Source organism: Silurus aristotelis (genome assembly GCF_946808225.1).
Source record: "Silurus aristotelis genome assembly, chromosome: 1".
Taxonomy (NCBI): Eukaryota; Metazoa; Chordata; class Actinopteri; order Siluriformes; family Siluridae; genus Silurus; species Silurus aristotelis.
Window position 1 is genome coordinate 2,595,699 of NC_139574.1, and position 22,244 is coordinate 2,617,942.

A 22,244-nucleotide genomic window follows, 5' to 3' on the forward strand; every position below is an offset into this window, starting at 1 on the left:
CCTTTTCCTGCTCTCGGGAGTTCTGGAAAGAGTTCACCGGGAGGGAGTCGGTCTCCTCCTGGTAGCACCTCGATGGCAGGCGGAACCCTGGTTCACCCCCGCCTGGAGGTGTGGAAGCTGTGGCCCCTGAGGGTACATAGCAGGGTTCGTAGCAGCTGTTCTCTCTACTGATCTAGTAGAGGCCCTTCTCCATTTCAGAGCTCCCTCCACGAGGAGGTCGTACGCCGACTGTTCACCTCACGGTGTGAGCACCTTGACTCGGACCCGGTTAATTGCCCGGTCGGTTCAAATCTGGAGTTTATACGGGTACAGTTTGCCACAGGGTTAAACCTTTCGACCCTGAGGGTTTCCGTGTTTACTGGGTAGGCACCCATTGGTGACACGTTTCCTTTGCGGCACCCGGAGGTTGAGGCCCGGGACGCGACTCAGAGTCCCTGTCTGGGACTTCGCAGTTGCCTCGTTAAGCAGGTGGGTAGCGGATGCCATCCTTTCAGCTGCAAGTCCTGGTCCATGCTCCGATCGGGGTCGGGGTTAGCTCCACCGGAGTGTGGCGGCCTCCGGTGTCACTCCGGGACATCTGTGACGCTGCGGGTTGGTCCACGCCGCTGATCTTTGTCAGGTTCTATGGCCTTGACCTCAGAGTCATCCCGGGCTTCTTTGTCCTACGTGCTGGTGGCGAGGCCCTCACTCTCTCGGCAGGGTCTGGTCAGTGTGGCGTGATTGGACACGCGTTCCCATAGCATTTCGACGCAGCTTGAGTTCCTGAAGGGGAACTTCTTCAGTTTACGAATGTAACACTAGTTCCCCGAGGGAATGAGACGCTGCGTCTCCGTGTCACACTCCTTGCATCCCTGTGGCGCTTACCTTCTCTCTTTGCAGAAGCTAATGTCACTACCACCGCACAGCCATCTTGTAGCTTCCTGGTTTACGCGATGTCGCCTGTCTATGACGTCATGGCTTGCCTATTGGCTAGATTTCACACGTGGTTCAGAGCGTGGACAGCGCAGGGGCGTTTCCATAGCATTTCGACGCAGTGTCTTGTTCCCTCGGGGAACCAGGGTTTCGTTCGTAACCTAGAGACGTTCTCTCTGTACGTCCCATATGCACCAACTTAGTTGGCTTGGCTTTCATGTACTGTGTCATCCCAGTGTTAGCTTTGCATGCTACATCCTCTCATCCACAGCTAAATGTCTTCTAGGATGATAAATTACTTTGCATGTCTTACGGATTGTGTCCATAAGTGGTGTCACTCTGAACAGACGGTCATGTTTAGATGTGCCCCTCTTTCTGTCATTTTCTTTGTCTGCATCTGGGTGACTCATGCGTACATTCCACGAAATTGTCCTGTATCTGTCCCTTGACATAATTGTTGCTGGAAAGGGAACTGTGAAAATACTGCTCTGTCACCAGTAGTCTATGATGGAGGGCAACTTTACCATTGCCATGTAAAATAAGAGCCCAATGTAGCGATACATCTCACTCACGGTTACAACACTTTGTTGACAACACATTTTCCGGGAAAAACATTGTAAATAGACTAAATGGAGAATGAGAGTCAGAAGACCTCAGTTGAGGTCCAGGTTCACGTGCGGGCAGGAATCGCAGAGTCTGTGGAACTGTGTCGTTATCTGTCTGATCCTTCCATGACATGGTGGACTGTTTGTGTGCTGCCTTTGCCCTTTTTGGAGCAGGTGCTTGATCACATCTGTTTATGAAACACACCCACACACACACACACACACACACACACACACACACACACACACACACACACACACAGACACATGAACATCACTAATTCTGTCATTGGTAAAGTTGTTTGCATATGTCATACAATGCAATAATGATTCAAACTAAATATAATTTAAGAAAATATAAAATATGTACATACTCAGGACGATTCTCGGTCAAAAATGGAGCGACACCTGCGTGGCCTGGTGTAAGTTTTCAGTAAAGGCAAGGGTGATGCAGCCACATTCCTAAAAATAACCAAACAATATATTTTAGGATGATGAATACACATTAACAATATATATTTGTTAGCATGCTTTGTACATATAGCATTTACACCTCAGCATTTCGGAACATCTCTGCTAGCTAACCGGTAGACTGAGATGTCGCTGGGGACACAACCGCAGACGCACGACCTATCGCTAAAAATCCCTCATTATTAGAAGTCCCAGATGTACTACAGAAATTAACGAGCCCATTAAACCTAGCAATCGTAAGCACACCATGAATGGGACCACTGTCCCTGTCTGAAAATGGGAGAGACACTGTATGAGAGATGCAATTCTCCCCTTTGTCAGCATGACTCGATAGGAGAGGGATTCTATACTGAGCCCCAGATATTCTGTGCACTGCGCAGGTTTAAGCTGATTTTTTCCTTGTTTATTCTGAATACCAAGTTGTAGAGATGCATGACCACACTCTCCTATCTCTGTTTGCTCGCTCTCTCAATGGGGAGCATTTCAGATAATCGTCTTTGTCAGACAATATTCGTATCCCGTTGTTCCTCAATTGTAAAAGAGCCGCTTCCACACATTGGCTAAAAGTTCTCAGATCTATAGACAGTCCGAATGGAATGGTTTGAAACTCGTAGGCAGTGCCCCTGTGTGCAAATCTTGCCTATTTTTTGTGAGACAGGTAAATGTCTATGTAGCGGGTACGGAACTTCCGTATCAGCTGGCAGTTAAGTGTTCCCAGCAATCTGTGAAATGGTGAAATAAAGACAGGACAAAACCATGCATGTGATCAGCTCTTGTCTTGCTGGGTTATGACCTTTTAATTCTTAAAATGCTCATATCAGGAAAATTACAACTTTCAACACATGCCTTATGAACCATAGATTGCTTCTCTATGTAAATGTCCACTGTTTTAGTCTTTCTCTTGTGAATGCAAAGTATTTTCATGAAGATCTGTTCATTAACCAATCACGGTGTTACTCATTTACATATCCGTATGCTATTTAGCATGTCTGAGTCTCCATTTAATTCAACTGTACTAAATACATCTTAAATCATGACGTTCTCTAAATGTTTTACCCATTTTAGATCACTTACATGCATTTTTAAAGTAAACTAAACATTTATAGGATCTGATATACAAACACATTTAAACTTAAAATGAAATTGTGTTAATTGTGAAGAACCGACAATCGGGGCGTCACATCTATGTGGAAATACGCATCTGAAGAGATGAAGCACATCTCGGACCAAGAGATGTGCTCCCTCTCTTTGGGATCACAAAGTACTGTGATAAAAAGCCCTGACCGCTTTCCTCCTCTGGCACAACTGTAATCTCTCGCTTGCTTAAAAGAGAGTCGATCTCAGACGTGGTGTAGTGTCCGTAGTTGGTCACGTCCAAAGCGATTCCCATAGTGAAACACTGAGCGAAGTAAGAAAAAAAAACTTTTATTATGATGTCCAGTTTTTCTTGAATATTGTAAACGTCACTGTAAATATATCTGTGACCAAATCAGTTTCTTCTTCTCTGACAGCCATTGTAAAATTTAGAGCTATTAAATCGACAATTTTTTTTTTGAGTTTTTGCAATTTGCTATAGATGCGGTTGCAGAGCTCTGACCAGTGAGCTCTCTGACCATCCAATCAAAGGACACGAAACTGCTGTTTGTATGCCTTTTTGAGGGTTTTGGAGTCACCAAATCACAATCTGATTGGTTAAAGCAACAGCTTCAAACTATGTGGATTGCACTAAGGATGCCTGGAGTGATCACGGTCAAGGCAAGATGTTACCATTGACCCCAGCAATGTGTGATGGCTGAAACCTGATTGGATAGAAACTCAAACCTAAACAGACACTACTAAAAGCAACACACCTGAGAGAAAAACTATGAAATGAAAAGAGAATAGATTATTGGAAATAATTTAATACATTTCCATGGACAAAAATATATTAAAATATGAGTCAGTAATTCTGATAGAGTTGAGGCCAGTGGAGAAAGTCTTGCTGGCCCGGAAAGTACACCACTGTTTAAAAATATGGATTTTAACATCTTTTTCACACCTTGAACATCGGGTTGGCATAATGGATACTGGACAACTATTAGATATAGACAATTTTCACTCAGCATTTTTAGGAAATATAACATCACATTTTCCATTTATGAGAATGATTAATCTAAATAAGGCGATAACATCTGTGAATTACCCACATCCTGCATTAGGAGTAAAGAAGTGAACACAACTAATCACTAATCAATCAAAACTGTTTATTACATTACACAATTTAACATTCACAATGTGATCCATAGGAAATCACTAGTTTTTTTTTAAAGATCGCTAATCAGAAAGTTTTACAAAACACTGTGTCCATTACCCATGTGTTTTTTCATTCTTACAGATCAGTCGTCATTGAAACCACTGTCTGTTTTTGAGTGAAGGCTTCATCCCCTGTGCTACATGTCTGCTTCAACTAGAACCTCACATCCCGAATTTTCGACAGTGCGCTCTTCCATTGGTGACACGGTTGTTCTAAAATGTAAACTCTCTTTTGCAATCAGTAAAGTTACCAGAGAGATTAAGTGGTTTAAGGGAACAGAATGTGTTCACCAGGAGGCTTGGGGAGCTTTTTGTTGGGGACATGTATCTCTGACACTGAGAGGTGTTAAAGTCAAGGATTCAGGACAGTACAGGTGTGAAGCTCATGGAGAAAGAAAAGAAGAAATTGGTGTTGTTTATCTTCATGTTGCAGGTAAGTGTTGACAGATAGATAGATAGATAGATAGATAGATAGATAGATAGATAGATAGATAGATAGATAGATAGATAGATAGATAGATAGATAGATAGATAGATAGATATTTGTGGAAAGCATTTTGTCCATTAACAGCTGTTTCTGCTGTGTTCCTTCTCAGGGTTTAAACTGGTCTCCAGCTCCCAACCTTTTGGCTTCTCCCATTTTTTTCCTGGTGATGATGCCACGCTTCCCTGCCATCTGTCTCCAAAAAGGAGTGCTGTTGCCATGGAGATCAGGTGGTTTAAGGGGGCAGACTGCATTTGTGTGTATCAGAATGGGCAGGTGAGGGAGAGGAAAGACTACGAGGGCAGAGTGAGTCTCTTCACCCACGAGTTGAAGGAAGGAAACTTGTCTCTGATGCTGAGGAATGCTCAGGAGTCGGATAATGGAAAGTATAAGTGTAAAGTCACTCACGGAAAGGACAAGGTGGAAAGTGATTAAAACTCACTATGTGTGAAAGGTAGTTTTTCAAAATCAAATTCAAATTTTATTTGCCACATACATATTCATACAGAGTTTAACAAACAATTTCAAAACAAAACAAAGTTTTAAGACAAACAATTATTCAATAATAACATCTGTTTTATGATTATCTTTCAAGACTTATTCAATGAGTAACCAATAAAACTGCAATATAAATGATGTTTTATTTTTAAATTTAAGTGAGTTTGGCACTGCAGTGATGTACATTATTATTATTACAGTGTTATTTAGGAGTAAGGACTAGATTAATGTACTCTTGTGAGTACAAACATTACAAATGACTTCTGGTGATAAAGTGGGATTCAGCTTGTAATCTGTGTTAAACTGAAACATAATTTTTTATCTCCATTATTACATTTTATTAATGTTTTTGTTTCTTGCCTGTTTTCTTGAGATGTTAAAACAGGACCAATGGCAACTTGTTGGGTCTGGTCAAAGTTGTGCTTTTATAGAGCTTATTGATTTGAGGTTAGTTGTGGAGTTTGCAATGGGGTTTGCTATAGGGATTTTTTTTTAGGAATTAATCTAAACATTTTGGAGGATGTGCAGATCTAATAGGTCAAATAAAATTACATAAAATGAGCACTCCAGCTTTATGGTGGTGCTGGAGTGCTACAATACACAGACAAAGGTCTTTTTTTTACAGATTCATAAATCTTAATTTTGAAGAAATTTAGGGCTTTAGGATCCACCCTACTTTGATTTATTTTTTGCTAAATTGCTATATATGTAAATCCACCTGTAAATTAATTATCCTTTCAAGCAATCTAATAAAACTTTAAAATGTACATGTAAAATGAATTGATTACATGTTGTATTGAAATTAAACAGAACACTTCCAATATTAGTAATGATACGGAAATTGAATGTAATAATTGACTGAACAACTGTAACATTTATTTGTTTCGTCTTCTTCCTTCTTCTTAGAATTGCAACTGACCCCTGAACCATACTGTTACCTTATAAGGAGCATTTCTGAAGCATCTGTTGCCCAACCAATCACTGTCCGTGCCTATGCTGATGATGAAGTCACTCTGCCCTGTTACCTCTCTCCTCTAATTAGTGCTGTTTCCATGGAGATCAGGTGGTTTAAAGGGACAGACTGTATTTGTGTGTATCAGAGTGGGCAGGTGAATGAGGGGAAGGGCTTTCAGGGCAAAGTGGGTCTTTTTAACCACAAGCTGGAGGAAGGAAACGTGTCTCTGATGCTGAGGAATGTTCAGGAGTCAGATGATGGAGAGTACAAGTGTGAGGTGACTTGTCAAAAATGCAAGATGGAAAGCAATGGAGTTTACCTACATGTGTCAGGTAATAATTGATAAACAAACATAAATGTGATGATGTATATACTGTGTTTATTCTATACAGCTAAAAGTATGTGCTTCCTTCATTATCAGAGTCCAAACTTTTGCCACAAACCTTTTTAGATCACACTTTACCCTGTGTTTCTCTTTCTCTCAGAGTTTAAACTGGTCTCCAGCTCCAGTGATCTTGACATGCCTGATCAATTTTATGGTGATGATGTCACTCTCTCCTGCCACCTCTCTCCTCAAATGAGTGCTGTTGCCATGGAAATCAGATGGTTTAAAGAGACAGAATGTATTTGTGTGTGTCAGAACGGGCAGGTGAATGAGGGGAAGGGCTACGAGGGCAGAGTAAGTCTCTATACCAAAGAGCTGGAAGATGGAAACGTGTCTCTGTTGCTGAGGAATGTTCAAGAGTCAGATGATGGAAAATACACATGTGAAGTCACCCAGAGAAAAGACAAGGTGGAAACTAAACTTTACTGGCTGAGTTTGAACGGTAATTTTAAAAGACAAACGAATATTTAATGATAGCTTCTCTAAAGCCCTCTGCTGGTGAAGAAGTGCAATGTCCTAAATTGGTGTTACTGTCAGACTTCAGAATCAGAAAAGGTTTTATTGACAGGTACAGCAAAGGGTTCGGCAAAGAGCACTTTACAGTACTAGGACTTTGTCTTTGTGTCGGGTGAAAATATATACAGATACGTGTTTGAGTTTAGTGTATTTGACTCAGCTCATATTAAGAGATTAGTTACAACAATACCATTTCAGCTTTCTAATTTTACATTTACATTTGCAGCATTTAGCAGACGCCCTTATCCAGAGCGACGTACAAAAGTGCTTTAAAACTTTAGTAATCAATAAATCTACACTGGTACACCAGATTACAAACTTAATATAAATATAACTCTTAAATTCTACAAACGTGGAAAGTGCTAATTTAAGTGTAATTTAATCTAGGATTCACCCAGGTGTTAACTGATATTGTTCTGTGTTTTTTCTTTTTTCTTATTCTTAGAATTATAACTGACCCCTAGCCCATTCCATTTTTATACACAGAGAAGTCTTACACCATTTTTGCCTGTGCTGGTGTTCAAGTCACTCTGCCTTGTCATCTGTCTTCTATAACTAGCGCTTCTGCCATGGAGATCAGGTGGTTTAAAGGGACAGACTGTATTTGTGTGTATCAAAATGGGCAAGTGAATGAGGGTAAGGGCTACGAGGGCAGAGTGGGTCTTTTTAACCTCAAGCTGAAGAAAGGAAACGTATCTCTGATGCTGAGGAATGTGCAGAAGTCAGATAATGGAGAGTACAAGTGTAAGGTGATTCGTCGAGAACACAATATGGAAAACACCATTAACCTACATGTGTCAGGTAATAATTGATGAGCAAACATGCATGTGATGAGGCATGTACTGTGTATAATCTATGCAGTCAAAAATATGTGCACCCCTGACAATCAAACTTATATGTGGTTCATCCTCAAACATTTACCACAAGGTTGAACAATTTAAAGCATTACAATTTTTATTCACTTAAAGTCAGAGGTTCCTGTTCCAGCATGACAATGCCCTGATTTACAAAGCAAGCTCTATTAAGATATAATGTGTTGTTGTAAAATTTGAAGTGGAAGAACTTAAGTGTTCTGCAACTCCACTGAACATCTTTGTAATTAACTGGAACTGGAGTCTTGCAAACATCCCAAAATCAGTGTCTGATCCCATGAATTCTCTTGATGTGGAATAAAATCAAAACCCACAGCCACTTCCCAAAAACTAGTGTAAAGCCTTCTCAGAAGTATAGTATGTACGTTTAAAACAATAAGTATAACATAAGTATTTTTGGGTGTGATGATCAGGAGTGCACAAACATTTCTCCATAGACTTTATATTCACTCATGTTTGTATGGACATTTCTGTCATTAAATCCTAAGACACCTAAGGTAGCTTTTTCCCCCACAGTGAAGAAGGAAAGTTTTAACCCAACAAATTTCCTCTGTTGAAAATTAAAAAAAGAGTAATCAAATGACACAACACACTCTCATTAATTCATCCTTCATCATTCATTTTCTCCCGCTTATCCGTAATTCGGGTCGCAATCCTCACAGCACCGTCCCTTACGGTCCCTCCTGCAGGTGGTGAGCCCACGGGAAGGCGGCCCCACGTCACTCCGACGTCACGGACCTTGATATTTCCCTCGTAAGGGACCCCCGGAGAATAGAGGGTTAAGGGCCTTGCTCAAGGGCCCAAGAGTGGCACTCTCATTAATCAAAGCCTCTAAAGTAACAGGGGAATTTATTTAAAAGAGGGTAGTTGGTATTTTCCTCAGCAACACAGTCAGCCACGAGAATCTCTTGTCCCTCCTCAGGAGTCTTGGTATTCATAGCACATAAAGGAAATGGTTTGCTTCCTTTGTGGGGTGGGGGGTTGATCTTATCAGGTGACTTGGAGGGATCTACTCCATGCAGACTTTAGACTGGTGTCCCAGAGAGCGCAGTACTTGGTTCTGTCCTTTGCTTTATATTTGCTTTTTAGGACCATATCGCATGGGTTTACTTACTTACTGTGGATGGCAGCTCATCAGTTAAAACTGAAATGTTGTTCATCCCAGGTGATTCCTCAACATATCAAAATCTTGTGACCCTCCCTGGTCAACTCTCTGAACGCAGCTCCTGGGGAGCTTTGGACAATCAACACTTTCTTTCCTCCGAAAAAATTCCGAAAAAAATTTTTTTTCTTTTGATGTCACCCATATGAGGATGGGTTCCCCTTTGAGTCTGGTTCCTCTCAAGGTTTCTTCCTCATATCATCTAAGGGAGTTTTTCCTTGCCACTGTCGCCACGGCTGCTCATCAGGGACAAACGCACACCATTCACCTTCACTGTTGTTTTCTGTAAAGCTGCTTTGAGACAATGTCTGTTGTGAAAAGCGCTATACAAATAAATAAACTTACCTTAACTTAAATAAACTTTTTCGTTTGTTCAGCCCATTTAATGCTGAACTACTGTTGTATTGGCGAAGGTTCTGCCTCTGAAAAACCTGACTGCTTTACTTCCTAAGATCACCAACACCAACCCATAACTACATTCCCTCCTTTGGCCTCCTGTAGCTGCTGCATTAGATTTAACACACTGATGATTTCTCACAAAGCCAAAAAATGAAGCCATGCCTTCTTCCTCACAGCACTTATCTCACACTGCACTGCATCACACTCTGTCTATTCATCTACTACTGTTGAACAGAGTTGTTATATGGATGTTTTTAACTCTGTGAATTATTAAACTAGTATTTGGATGTATTTTTTGATGAATGTATCTGCAAAATGTAACTGATCAATAATCTGTGGTAACCATGGTATCCCCTAATGGGAGCAGCCGAAAGAAGAAGAACTATGGTAACTGTAGTTGATGTAACTGCAGCCTGTCTATGTTTTTTTATATATATATATATCTGTTTTTCCTTCCAGAATTTAAGCTGGTCCACAGTCCTGAAGATGTTGGAAAATCCTCTGGATCAGAGTATGGATTTGACATGTTTATATCTGATGGTCATGATGAAGTCACTCTGCCCTGTTACATCTCTCCTAAACAGAGTGCTGTTGCTATGGAGATCAGGTGGTTTAAACAGACAGACTGTATTTGTGTGTGATCAGAATGGGCAGGTGAAAAAGGAGCAGGGCTACGTGGGCAGAGTGAGTCTTTTCACTCATAAGCTGGAGGAAGGAAATGTTTCTCTGATGCTGAAGAATGTTCAGAATTCAGAAAACTGGGGAGTGTACAGGTGTGAAGTCACATGTGGAGATGAGAAGGTGGAAACTTCAGTTTACCTTTCCAAAGGTAATATTTTACAGAATTCTTATCAACGTATCAACAGTACAGAATGACATCAATACATTTATATAGAAAGTTTACCAGACCCCTATTTTAGTGCCAAATTTACTCCATGCTGCAAAAAAAACCAACAACTAATCAAATCTAATAATTTAATACCAATTAGCCAGGCAGAGGAACCGAGCTGGGAGGAATGTGCTGCTAGTTAGAGCAATAAAGGATGGAGATGGAAATGTGTTGACTAGTGAGGAGAGTGTGTTGAGAAGATGGAGGGAGTATTTTGAGCAGCTGATAAATGAGGAAAATGAGAGAGAGAGAATGTTGGGTGGTGTGGAGATGGTGAAGCAGGAAGTAAGGATTATAGGATTAGTAAGGAGAAGGTGAGAGCAGCGATTAAGAGGATGAAAAGTGGAAAGTCGGTTGGACCAGATGACATACCGGTAGAAGCATGGAGATGTTTAGGAGAGATGGCAGTGGAGTTTTTAACCAGATTGTTTAACAGGATTTCGGAAGGTGAGAAGAAGCCTGAGGAATGGAGAATAGATAAAGTTATGGGAAAGAGTAGTGGAAGCCAGGCTGAGAGAAGAGGTGACCATCTGTGAGCAACAGTATGGTTTAATTCCCGAGGAAGATGCCGACGCCTTATTTGCTTTGAGGATGTTGATAGAGAAGTATAGAGAAGGACAGAAGGAGTTGCATTGTGTTTTTGTGGATTTAGTGAAAGCGTACGACAGGGGGAAGAGAGGAGTTGTGCTATTGTATGAGGATGTCAGGTGTGTCAGAGAAGTATGTGAGGGTGGTGCAGGACATGTATGAGGACAGTGTGACAGCAGTGAAGTGTGCAGTCGGATTGAGAGACTGGTTTAAGGTGGAGGTTGGACTGCATCAAGGATCGGCTCTGAGCCTTTTCCTGTTTGCAGTGGTGATGGACAGGTTGACGGACGAGGTCAGACAGGAGTCTCCCTGGACTATGATGTTTGCAGATGATTATATTGTGATTTGTGGTGAGAGTAGAGAGCAGGTTGAGAAGAGCCTGGAGAGGTGGCGGTATGTGCTGGGGAGAAGGGGAATGAAAGTCAGTAGGAGTAAGACAGAGTACATGTGTGTGAATGAGAGGGAGGGCAGTGGAGGGGTGAAGTTGCAGGGAGAAGAGGTGGAAAAGGTGGAGGAGTTCAGGTACCTGGGGTCAACAGTGTAAAGTAATGGAGAGTGTGTTAGGGAAGTGAAGAAAAGAGTGCAGGCAGGGTGGAGTGGGTGGAGAAGAGTGATAGCAGGAGTGATTTGTGATAGAAGAGTATCTGTGAGAGTGAAAGGGAAAGTTTATAGGACTGTGGTGAGACCTGAGATGTTGTATGGATTAGAGACAGTGGCATTGAGTAAAAGCCAGGAGTTGGAGCTGGAGGTAGCAGAGCTGAAGATGTTGAGATGTTTGTTGGGAGTGACGACGATGGACAGGATAAGAAATGAGTTTATTAGAGGGACAGCGCATGTAGGACGTTTTGGAGACAAGGTGAGGGAGGTGAGATTGAGATGGTTTGGACATGTGCAGAGGAGGGACATGGGGTATATCAGTAGGAGAATGCTGAGGATGGAGCCACCAGGTAGGAGGAAAAGAGGAAGACCAAGGAGGAGGTTTATGGATGTGGTGAGGGAAGACATGCAGGTAGTTGGTGTAAAAGAGGCAGATGTAGAGGACAGGGGGGTATGGAGACGGATGATCCACTGTGGCGCCCACTAAAGGGAGCAGCCGAAAGAGGAAGAATCCGAATTTTTGCCTGAATTCATTTTAAGCTGTTTATTGTTCTATTCTTCTGGAAAATCAATTAGCAATTACACACATGCTACCATTATTAATACAATCAGTTAAGTTCTTCGAGTCATTAAGACTAATTTTTATAAGAATCATTCCACTTTTACACAGTAACCTACACACAAGTTTAGTTCTTATTGTATTGTCTTAGTGTATTTATTCCCATTTGTATTTATTTTGTTATTAATATCAAACTCTCTCATCTTCCTCCTTTTACATAGATTCGTAAAAGTAAGTATGACTATTATTTTTTATAAATTATTTAACTAAATCTTCTCACAGGAATCACAAAATCAAAGCACACACACACACACACACACACACACACACACACACACACACACACACACACACACACACACACACACACACACACACACTCTATTTTATCTTGTACAAGAAGACTTCACAGTGTCATAATCGGCTGTATAACATTTTTAAATGTGTTTTATTCAATTAATTGTTTTAACAACATCGTTACTATGCTCTAATCTACACACACGTTTAAATCTGTGTATTTAAGAAGTTTTTATATTATAATTCATTTTAATTTGTGATGAATTTAACCATCTTTATTCTCATTTCTCTTTTAAAACACCGTTGTCTGGATGTAAGTATTATATTATTATTTTCAGAGCATCATACAATTGTTTTTTATAATTTTCTCTCTATCACACAAACACACATTTATTTTTCCATTATAAGACTTTAGTGTTATTATCATGATACATTTTTTTTATGTTTTCCTGATTAAATTATTTTAATCTGTCATTCCTACACAATAAACTATACACACATTCATCAATTTATTATTTTTTTTATTCCAATTTGTATTTAATGTATTTAACTCTCTTTAATCTCATTTCTCTTTTCTAGCAGTGATACTTAAAAGTAAGTATTACATTATTATTTTTGAATTGTAACCTTAATTTTCTCACATGAATTACAGTCATACAACACACACACACACACACACACACACACACACACACACACACACACACACACAAAATGGTAAAATGTATAATAGGGTTTTATAGTGATACACTAACATCTTTCACATTCACAAAGTCAGAAACCCACAAATCAATTTATTAAATTCTTAATTCTGAATTTAGTCAAAGGAAGATCAAGTGATGATGAACACAATCCTGGTAAGTAGATCATGTATCTAATCTCTCTTTAAATAAATAATATTTTGCCTGAATTGAAAAGTAACATTATGTGCATATATTTCTGGTAAACATATGTTGGGCAAAAAAGAAGAAAAAGACCACAAATGGCAGAACCCTGACTGTGACCAAATCAAATCAAATCAAATCAAATTTTATTTGACAAATACACATACATGCAGAGTACGACATGCAGTGAAATGCTTTTTGCAACTGTCGGGCATTCAACTATAAAAGGGAATGGAATATAAAGGGAATGGAATCAGGATAAAAATAAAAGTAAGAAAAAAAGAAAGTAGATAAATAAAAAGTATAAACTACATAAAATATATGAAGATATATGTGAAAATATGTGTACATTCAAAGATGCATATGGTAGATATTGACAATAAAAATGTAAGTGATTTACATGATTGTCCTTAAAGTGTCCATGTGCAGTATGGTGTGGTATAAAGTGCACTGTGCTGTCCAGAGTTAAAGTGACAGTCCAGATTTAAAGATGGTTTAAGAGATCCTGGGTGTTTCCTGGTTTAAACTCCGAATGGCCTGCGGGAAAAAGCTCCTCCTCATTCTCTCTGTTTGCTTTTAAGGAGCAGAAGCGTTTCCCTGAACATACATGCATTAATTTGTAAGCATTTTTGCCAACAGAAACAGGAGATTAATGCTGTAGATAGATGAATGAACAGAAAAATAGCTAGACAGAAAAAATAAATTATAACTGATATAGAGTAACTGATGAACAATACAAATAAAGTTTCAGGTTGCTGTCGGTTATAAAGTAATAAAGTGAGGATAAAATATATATTAATTTATATTTTTTATATAAAAAGTGGTTATATAATGTTTTGATCTTTGGTTAAGTAATTAAGAAAAACTTTTAAAAAAGGAAAAGGTTCTAATTGGAATAAAATATTTTTTTTTGAAAATGTCCTTAATAAGCTAAGTATCATACTATCTTGCTTACGTAGTCCATGACCATCTTCTTGGCCTTGGCCACATTGTGGAGTGGTACAACATCTACCTCTAAAGGCCCATGCACTCCCCTTTCTCCAGCAATCTGAACTGTACTGTGTGGTCCACCATGTTAATGTCCTACCCAGCTGCATCCCATGACTCTTCCCAGTCTGTGGTCTCAAAGCTAATCTAAAGTGTGACAATCTAAATTTGTTTCAGGACAGTATGTCTGTATGTGAGTGTCAGTAAAAACCAGGTTATGGTCAGTTCTTCTGAATGTGGACAGAGCAGATGTCGAGTTTACTCTTCTACACAAAAGTAACATAAAAGTGATCATTATTCAATTCATATTCAATCAAATCAGTCTCACTTTTGAGCACATAATACACAGTCTTCACATATTCATTAATCCACTGGCTTTTATGTGATCAATTTTCTTTTACAAGGAAAACACGGAAGACGTTGGAGTTATCAGTTAGACTTACCAACCAGTAAGTAATCTATGTACTGTACTGTGTTGAAGGATGAAGTTCCACTGAAACAGTTTTACTAAAATCTCCTCTGTGTGTGTGTGTTTGTGTGTGTGTGTGTTTGTGTGTGTGTGTGTGTGTGTGTGTGTGTGTGCAGTGTGAAGACAAAGCTTGGGTGAAAAAGACCAAGACAGAGAAAAGAAGACAATTCCAGTAAAGGACATTAGAAAGCATTTACACAGCGAAAAGATTTCCAGTGATTTTTTTTTACAATGCTGTTACCAGTCCTAGCTAATTTCAGCTAGCTAACTAGCCTATCTTAGTCTCTAGATTCAACTTATTACTGTCACTTTATCACTGCAACTGTACATAGCTACAGGTAAAGATTGATGTCAAATCATATAGTGGTCAAGATCCCGAAAATACATGGGTCATTATTATTATTATTTTTTTTTTTAGACCTTTCAGCCGGTTCTTACTCACTAACCATTTAGGCATGGACTGCACTAGATAAGCTTAGGTACCAGGGACCAAGATGTTAGTATGGGCCTCCATTGATCAAACTTGTTTGTCTTTAACCATTTCTGAACCATTTTTCATATGTGGCAGAGTGCAATATATCCTTATATCAATATATCCTGCTGTAAGAAACCACAGCCATCAGGAAACACCTTTTCCACGAAAGGTTGTACATGATCTGCAACAATGCTTAGGTAGGTGATACAAGTCAAAGGAAAATACCCATTGATGGCTGGACCCAAGCTTTCCCAGCAGAATGCCCAAAGCATCACACTGGCTCTTCCGGCTTGTTTTATTCCCATAGTGCATCCTGGTGGGATTAGTTCCCCAGATAAGCGACGCACACTCGCCCAGCCATCTGCATGATGTAAAAGAAAGCATGATTCATCAGACCTGGCCACCATCTTTTATTGTTTTGTGGTCCAGTTCTGATGCTCCTGTGCCCATTGTTGGCATTTTGGTGCTGGGCAGGGGTCAACATGGACACCCTGACTGGTCTGTGGCTACGCAGCCCTATACACAACAATCTGAGATGTACTGTGTATTCTGAAACCTTTTTTTTTTTTTTTTTATCAAAACCTGCATTAACCTCTTCAGCAATTTGAGCTACAGTAGTTTTCCTGTAGTTTTGGACCACATGGGTCAGACTTTGCTTCCCACGTGCATCATTGAGCCTCAGCTACCAATGACCCTGTCACCTGTTTACCACTGTTTCTTCCTTGGACTTCCTTTTGATAGATACTGACCACTGCAGACTGGGAACAGCCCACAAGAGCTGCAGTTTTGGAGATGCTCAGACCCAGTTTTCTGAACATCACAAATTGTTCCTTTTTAAACTTGCTTAAATTCTTACACTTGCCCATTTTTCATACTTTTAACACATCAACTTTGAGGACAAAATGCTCACTTGCTAACTAATATATCCCACCCACTAACAGGTGCCATGCTGAGGAGATAATCAGTGTCATTCACTTCGCCTGTCAGTGGTCATAATATTGTGCCTGATTAGTAATTTTTTTTCTTTTAGTTTGCTCCTGATTAGTCAGCTCAGAAACATCTGCATTCAACCTGTTACCTGTAAAATTACAAATATAACTTCTTTAGGAGAAAGAAAAAAAAGTCTGAAAAGCAGCTGAGGTATAAATGTATTATGTTTAGTCATTATCTTCATTTACATCTTTAAATGTATGTTTAATTGTTATTATTATGAATGTGTTCCAGCATGAAAGCTGTGTCTGATTCCTTTTACATGTGCTTCTGGTGCTATAACAAAGCTGTAGAAAAAAACACGGTTAATGATAGAGAGTGCTGGTGTTATGTATCTGAATTCTGAAGGTAATACAGTGTCACTCCTGAATCTCAGGCCAGTATGAAATCCTGATCTGGCTCTCTGGTCAATAATTCTGTTCGAGTTAATTTCTGAGACAGATATTATTTAAAATCTGTTATAAAGGAGGGTAAAACTAAAACTGAACCTTAAAAATCCCATAAAGACTATTTCTGATCCCTACAAACAGATTACAATCTGTAATTAATTCATTAAGATTAATGAATATTCCACCCACTGTACACATTTTTCTGCATGACTTCTATTTTACTGTTCTATTGATAAGCGTTGTTGTTAATGAGTGTGTTTTTTGTTTTGCAAATTGTGTTTTAGCTAAATATTAAATCTAGAAATGAAACAAATTTTCTATTAAAAGCATTTTCCATATGTAAAAATATTTACATTTACAGTAGAAACACATTTAAGTAGAAAATGATTATTTATACTACTGCTTTCTGTTGAATTTTATACGATTGATATGCATTGTATTTTTGTCTATAATAAAGAAATTAATGTAATAAAAATGTGTAAGATTGCATGCATTACAAATGTTTATTCCATATTAAACAACAAACACAGATATCTTCATTAAAATCAGGTCAAAGGGAAAAAACGGAATAGAGAAGAATAGAAGATGAGAAAGAAATGGTCATTAATATTTACTCTAAATTAAATAATGAAGGTAAAAACAGAACAGGTATATTGAACTGTTAGAAATCCAGAGCCAAGCCCAGGGAACAAGTCAAGTTAACCAGTACACAGTGAAACAAAACACAACATAAATTAATATAAGATAAGACAAACCACAAACACTTAAACACTGCACTAAAATGAAATTATACAACATTTAGTGCAAAAACACAATACAGGACAATGCCAGTAGATGTGTTATAGGGCAATTATACACATAAGTGCATATAAGACATAAAAAAGATAATGTAAATTAAAATTATTATGATTAGAAAAAAAAAAGCAACATGGTATAATGATCATATATGCACCTTAAAAACTTGGAAATTAGAACCTAATTGGTGTCAAACAAAATTGATATTTCGTTTGCATATTTGCATACCCTCACAGATCATAATCCTATGCTCCTCTGACGGTTACGTCTCAGAAGAAGACCTGGAGCTATCACCTGACCTCGAGAGCCTGATTACCCTAGCCACAAAGATTGACCAGAGAGCCTTTCATTCGCTGGAGAACCGCTCCTCAGATGACTACGAGTCCAGTGCCCCTTTTTCCACTTCAGACCAGGGAGATTGGTCGCAAGCAGTTGAAGCAAGCCACTGCCTGGACCCCTCCAGGTCCGTACCTTAGACAGGCATGGCCTCCATAGAGCAACCTGTTGGACCAAGCCCTTGCTCATGACCCCGGTCATACTTGCTTTACATTTACATTTATTGCACTAAGCAGACGCCCTTGTCTAGAGTGACGTACAAAAGTCCTTTGAGTCTCTAGCAATGATTAAATCTGCCTACAACTCTGTTGTTTTTTTTGTTGTTGTTCTTTTCTTTTAACTAAGCAAACTTGGATAGTGTTAGTTTAAGTGTTTCAGGAAGAAGAAGGTCTTCACCTGTTGCTTGAAGATAGCCAATGACTCTGCTGTTTGGACATCTAGGGGAAGTTCATACCACCACCTCGGTGCCAGAACAGAGAAGTGCCTTGAAGTATACTTACCTCTCATTCTGAGAGAAGTTAGTACCAGTCAAGCAATGATCTCAGAAAGCGTGGTAGAGTGCGAGGTGTGATGGTGTGTCTCTGAGGTAATATGGTGCTGGTCCATTATTGTCCTTATAGGCAAGCATTAGTGTTTTGAATCTGATATGTGCAGCTACTGGAAGCCTGTGAAGAGAGCGCAGCAGTGGGGTGGTGTGGGAGAACTTGGGCGAACTGAACACAAGGGATAGGCATAGGCAAGTGAAGTGAGAACTTCTGACGAATCACACCTGATGATCTGATCCCCTAATACCATGAGCGGCATTACACACACACACACACACACACACACACACACACACACACACACACACACACACACACACACACACACACACACACACAATCTATACAGATTTCACAAGATATCAAGATTGGTATTTGCACAAGCATAGTTATTTACAGAATACAATTTCCATGTAAAGCTGATCAGCTGCTCAGAAAATTGTGCATTAAACTAAAAAAGAACCATAATATAAAATATATTAGATAAAGATAATCAGAGTATATGTAATGTGTTGAGGTGAGCTGTATGCTGCATTAATGCACTTGTTTACTGGGGAATTCTAATTGTCTGTCACCTTGCTGAGCTCCTGAACCGCCCCCTTCTGGGCAAGGGCTGAACTGTGAGAGCAGCAGGGAGTTGGTGTTGATGGCAGATAATAGACAGCAAATGTACACTTTGGCAATGCTTGTCCACACTTTACACACAACCTGTCTAACACACACACACACACACACACACACACACACACACACACACACAGAATCTGACTCTGTACTATGAGATAAATTAAAGATTTATTTAAAAAAAACAGATAATGTGTGTGATAGACTGTGTGTGTGTGTGTGTGTGTGTGTGTGTGTGTGTGTGTGTGTGTGTGTGTGTGTGTGTGTGTGTGTGTGTGTGAGTGTTCAGTTTCACAACACCATCAATACTAGCACACTAGATCACATTGTTCAGGAAAAATGAAGTGAGGGCTGTTAGTGACTGGACGGATCCTTTCATTCCAGCGTCACAGTTGCACGGTAATCAAATCTCTTTTGCTTTCTTATATATTGGAACGCAGTAGTTACAGTATTAATAAATCATATAAAAGTCAGCTAGGAAATTTATTGGCTTATTGACGTCAAGGCTTCACCTTCAGCATGTCACAGCCTGTTCATTTTCTCCACCTGTCACCTCATTTCTTTATTTCGTTAAACTAATAACTGTTTCGCAACATTTCTTTAATTGAACAACCAGGATTTATTTATTCTAAACGGATCAGATACAGAATATAAACTCATCAAGCTGTCTGCTACTCAGAGTTCTAGATTTGAGTAACTTTATATTCCATCAGTTTTCTTTTTTTTCAGAAAAGTGTGGTAAAGATTTATTCTCTCCAAAGTTCAGAGAAAAAAAAAAATAATAATAATTATATATATATATATATATATATATATATATATATATATATATATATATATATATATATATATATATATATATATATATATATATATATTTTATTTTTTGAAGAGAATCATGTGGGCTTACACAACAGCATTTGTATTAAAATAACAAAACAAATCCTCTATAATGGCCAATTAGTAAAACCAGCCAGACAATAATGAAAACCAGATAAGACAGGAATGTTAAAATAGGATTACACTATAAAGATCAACTCTTATCCGATCTAATGGCCATTAAAAATAACTGCGCACATCCTTAAGCACATATTTCAGTTTCACTCTGTGTTGCACATTTGTTATGACAGTCAACCACTTTTTGGGGAGCCTCATGTCCTCGTTACCAATGTGCAGTGTTTCTCACTTTAGCATGTCTCCCAATGTGTTTATTTTTAGTATTTGCTCTATGCCGGTGGGAGGGAGAAGGACGGTGGTTGCATTGTGATTGTCTCACTCTGTTTCATTACATGATCTTGGGTTTTACTGTACTATTTTTTAGTCTTTTTGCAACTCATTCAAAGATTTAAAGATTAAAAAAAAAGTCCAATTTACACTTACATTTAATGTTGTGGAATAAACGGCTTGTTTATGTCAATTACCCATCTCTTCTCTTTTCATTCTTACAGCTGAATCTTTGTGGGAATCAGGTGGTTTTAAGCAAAGGCTTCATCCTCTGTGCTCCATGTCTGCTTCAACTAGAACCTCATGTCCTAAGTTTTCTACAGTGCGCTCTTCCATTGGTGACACACTCTTTAATGTAAACTCTCTCCTGAAGTCAGAGAAGGTAAAGAAGAGATCAGGTGGTTTAAGGGCACAGAAATTACTTACAAGGAAGCCTTTGGGAGAACCATGTCTCTGACACTGAGACATGTTAAATTCATGGATTCAGGACAATAAAGTTGTGAAGCTCATGGAGAAAGAAATAAAGATTGCTGTTGTTTATCTGCATGTTGCAGGTAAGTGTTGCTTATACATCCCTAATTTGAAAAAAAAAAAATAGGGACGCTGTGTAAATAAAAAAATGTAAATAAAAATTAATTCGACAAAAACACATCAAATGTTTAAACTGAGAATATCTTCTTCTTCTTCTTCTTCTTCTTCTTCTTCTTCTTCTTCTTTCGGCTTCTCCCATTAGGTGTCGCCACATCAGATCATCCGTCTTCATACCGCCCTGTCCTCTACATCTGCCTCTTTTAACCCAACTACCTGTATGTCTTCCCTCACCAAATCCACAAACCTCCTCCTTGGTCTTCCTCTTTTCCTCCATCCTGGTGGCTCCATCCTCAGCATTTCTCCACCAATATACCCTATGTTCCTCCTCTGAACAAACCATCTCCATCTCAATCTCACCTCACTCACCTTGTCTCCAAAATGCTGTTCGTCTAATAAACGCATTTCTAATCCTGTCCATCCTCGCCACTTCCAACAAAAATCTCAACATCTTCAGCTCTGCTACCTCCAGTTCCACTTCCTGTCTTTTACTCAGTGCCACTGTCTCTAAAACATACAATATCTCAGTCTTACCACAGTCCTATAAACTTTCCCTTTCACTCTCACAGATACTCTTCTATCACAAATCACTCCTGCTATCACTCTTCTCCACCCACTCCACCCTGCCTGCACACTTTTCTTCACTTCTCTAACACACTCTCAATTACTTTGCACTGTTGACCCCAGGTACCTGAACTCCTCCACCTTCTCCACCTCTTCTCCCTGCAGCCGCACCACTCCACTGCCCTCCCTCTCATTCACACACATTTACTCTGTCTTGTCTCCTACTACTTTCATTCCCCTTCTCTCCAGCGTGTACCTCCACCTCTCCAGGCTCTTCTCAACCTGCTCCCTACTCTCACCACAAATCACAATATCATCCGCAAACATCATAGTCCAGGGAGACTCCTGTCTGACCTCGTCCGTCAACCTGTCCATCACCACTGCAAACAGAAAAGGGCTCAGACCCGATCCTTGATGCAGTCCAACCTCCACATTGAACCAGTCTGTCGTTCCCAATGCACACTTCACTGCTGTCACACTTTCCTCATACATGTCCTGCACCACCCTCACATACTTCTCTGACACACCAGACTTCCTCATACAATACCACAACTCCTTTCTCCACCCTGTCGTATGCTTTCTCTAAATCCACAAACACACAATTTAACTCCTTCTGACCTTCTCTCTACTTTTCCATCAACATTCTCAAAACAAATACCTCTTCCTCAGCATTATACCATACTGTTGCTCACAGATGGTCACCTCTTCTCTCAGCCTGGCTTCCACTACTCTTTCCCATAACTTCATGGTGTGACTGATCAACTTTATTCTTCTGGAGTTACTGCAGGTCTGCACATCTCCCTTATTTTTTTTAAAAACTGTACCAGCACACTCCTTTTCCATTCCTCAGGCATCTTCTCACCTTCCAAAATCTTGTTGATCAATCTGGTTAA

At 39.4% G+C, this 22,244-nt stretch overlaps 1 protein-coding gene and 1 long non-coding RNA gene across 7 annotated transcripts in view; both read left to right on the top strand.

The window, feature by feature from the left end:
* LOC310730354 (myelin-oligodendrocyte glycoprotein-like) overlaps positions 1-10,746 on the top strand; it is a 225,473-nt gene extending 214,727 nt beyond the window's left edge. For 2 of the 5 annotated variants that reach the window (XM_083549270.1, XM_083549271.1), the window contains 5 exons: positions 4,877-5,218; positions 6,169-6,549; positions 6,703-7,044; positions 7,564-7,919; positions 10,011-10,746. In XM_083549270.1, coding sequence (XP_083405396.1) covers positions 6,315-6,549; positions 6,703-7,044; positions 7,564-7,571 — 585 coding nt within the window. In that variant the 5' untranslated portion in view covers positions 4,877-5,218; positions 6,169-6,314 and the 3' untranslated portion in view covers positions 7,572-7,919; positions 10,011-10,746. Of the gene's footprint in view, positions 1-3,250; positions 4,714-4,876; positions 5,219-6,168; positions 6,550-6,702; positions 7,045-7,563; positions 7,920-10,010 lie in introns of those variants that run through there. The other 3 variants (XM_083549269.1, XM_083549268.1, XR_014534818.1) reach the window with 3 other exon arrangements.
* A 2,556-nt stretch (positions 10,747-13,302) lies between these two features.
* On the top strand, positions 13,303-20,752 carry LOC310730676. Of its 2 annotated transcripts, XR_014534898.1 has the most exons (4): positions 13,303-13,338; positions 14,757-14,801; positions 14,938-17,933; positions 20,424-20,752. It is a non-coding gene; the product is annotated as an uncharacterized lncRNA (long non-coding RNA). The 2 variants fall into 2 exon arrangements; XR_014534899.1 differs by lacking the exon at positions 20,424-20,752 and having other exon boundaries at positions 14,938-18,095.
* The last annotated feature ends 1,492 nt before the right edge of the window (positions 20,753-22,244 follow it).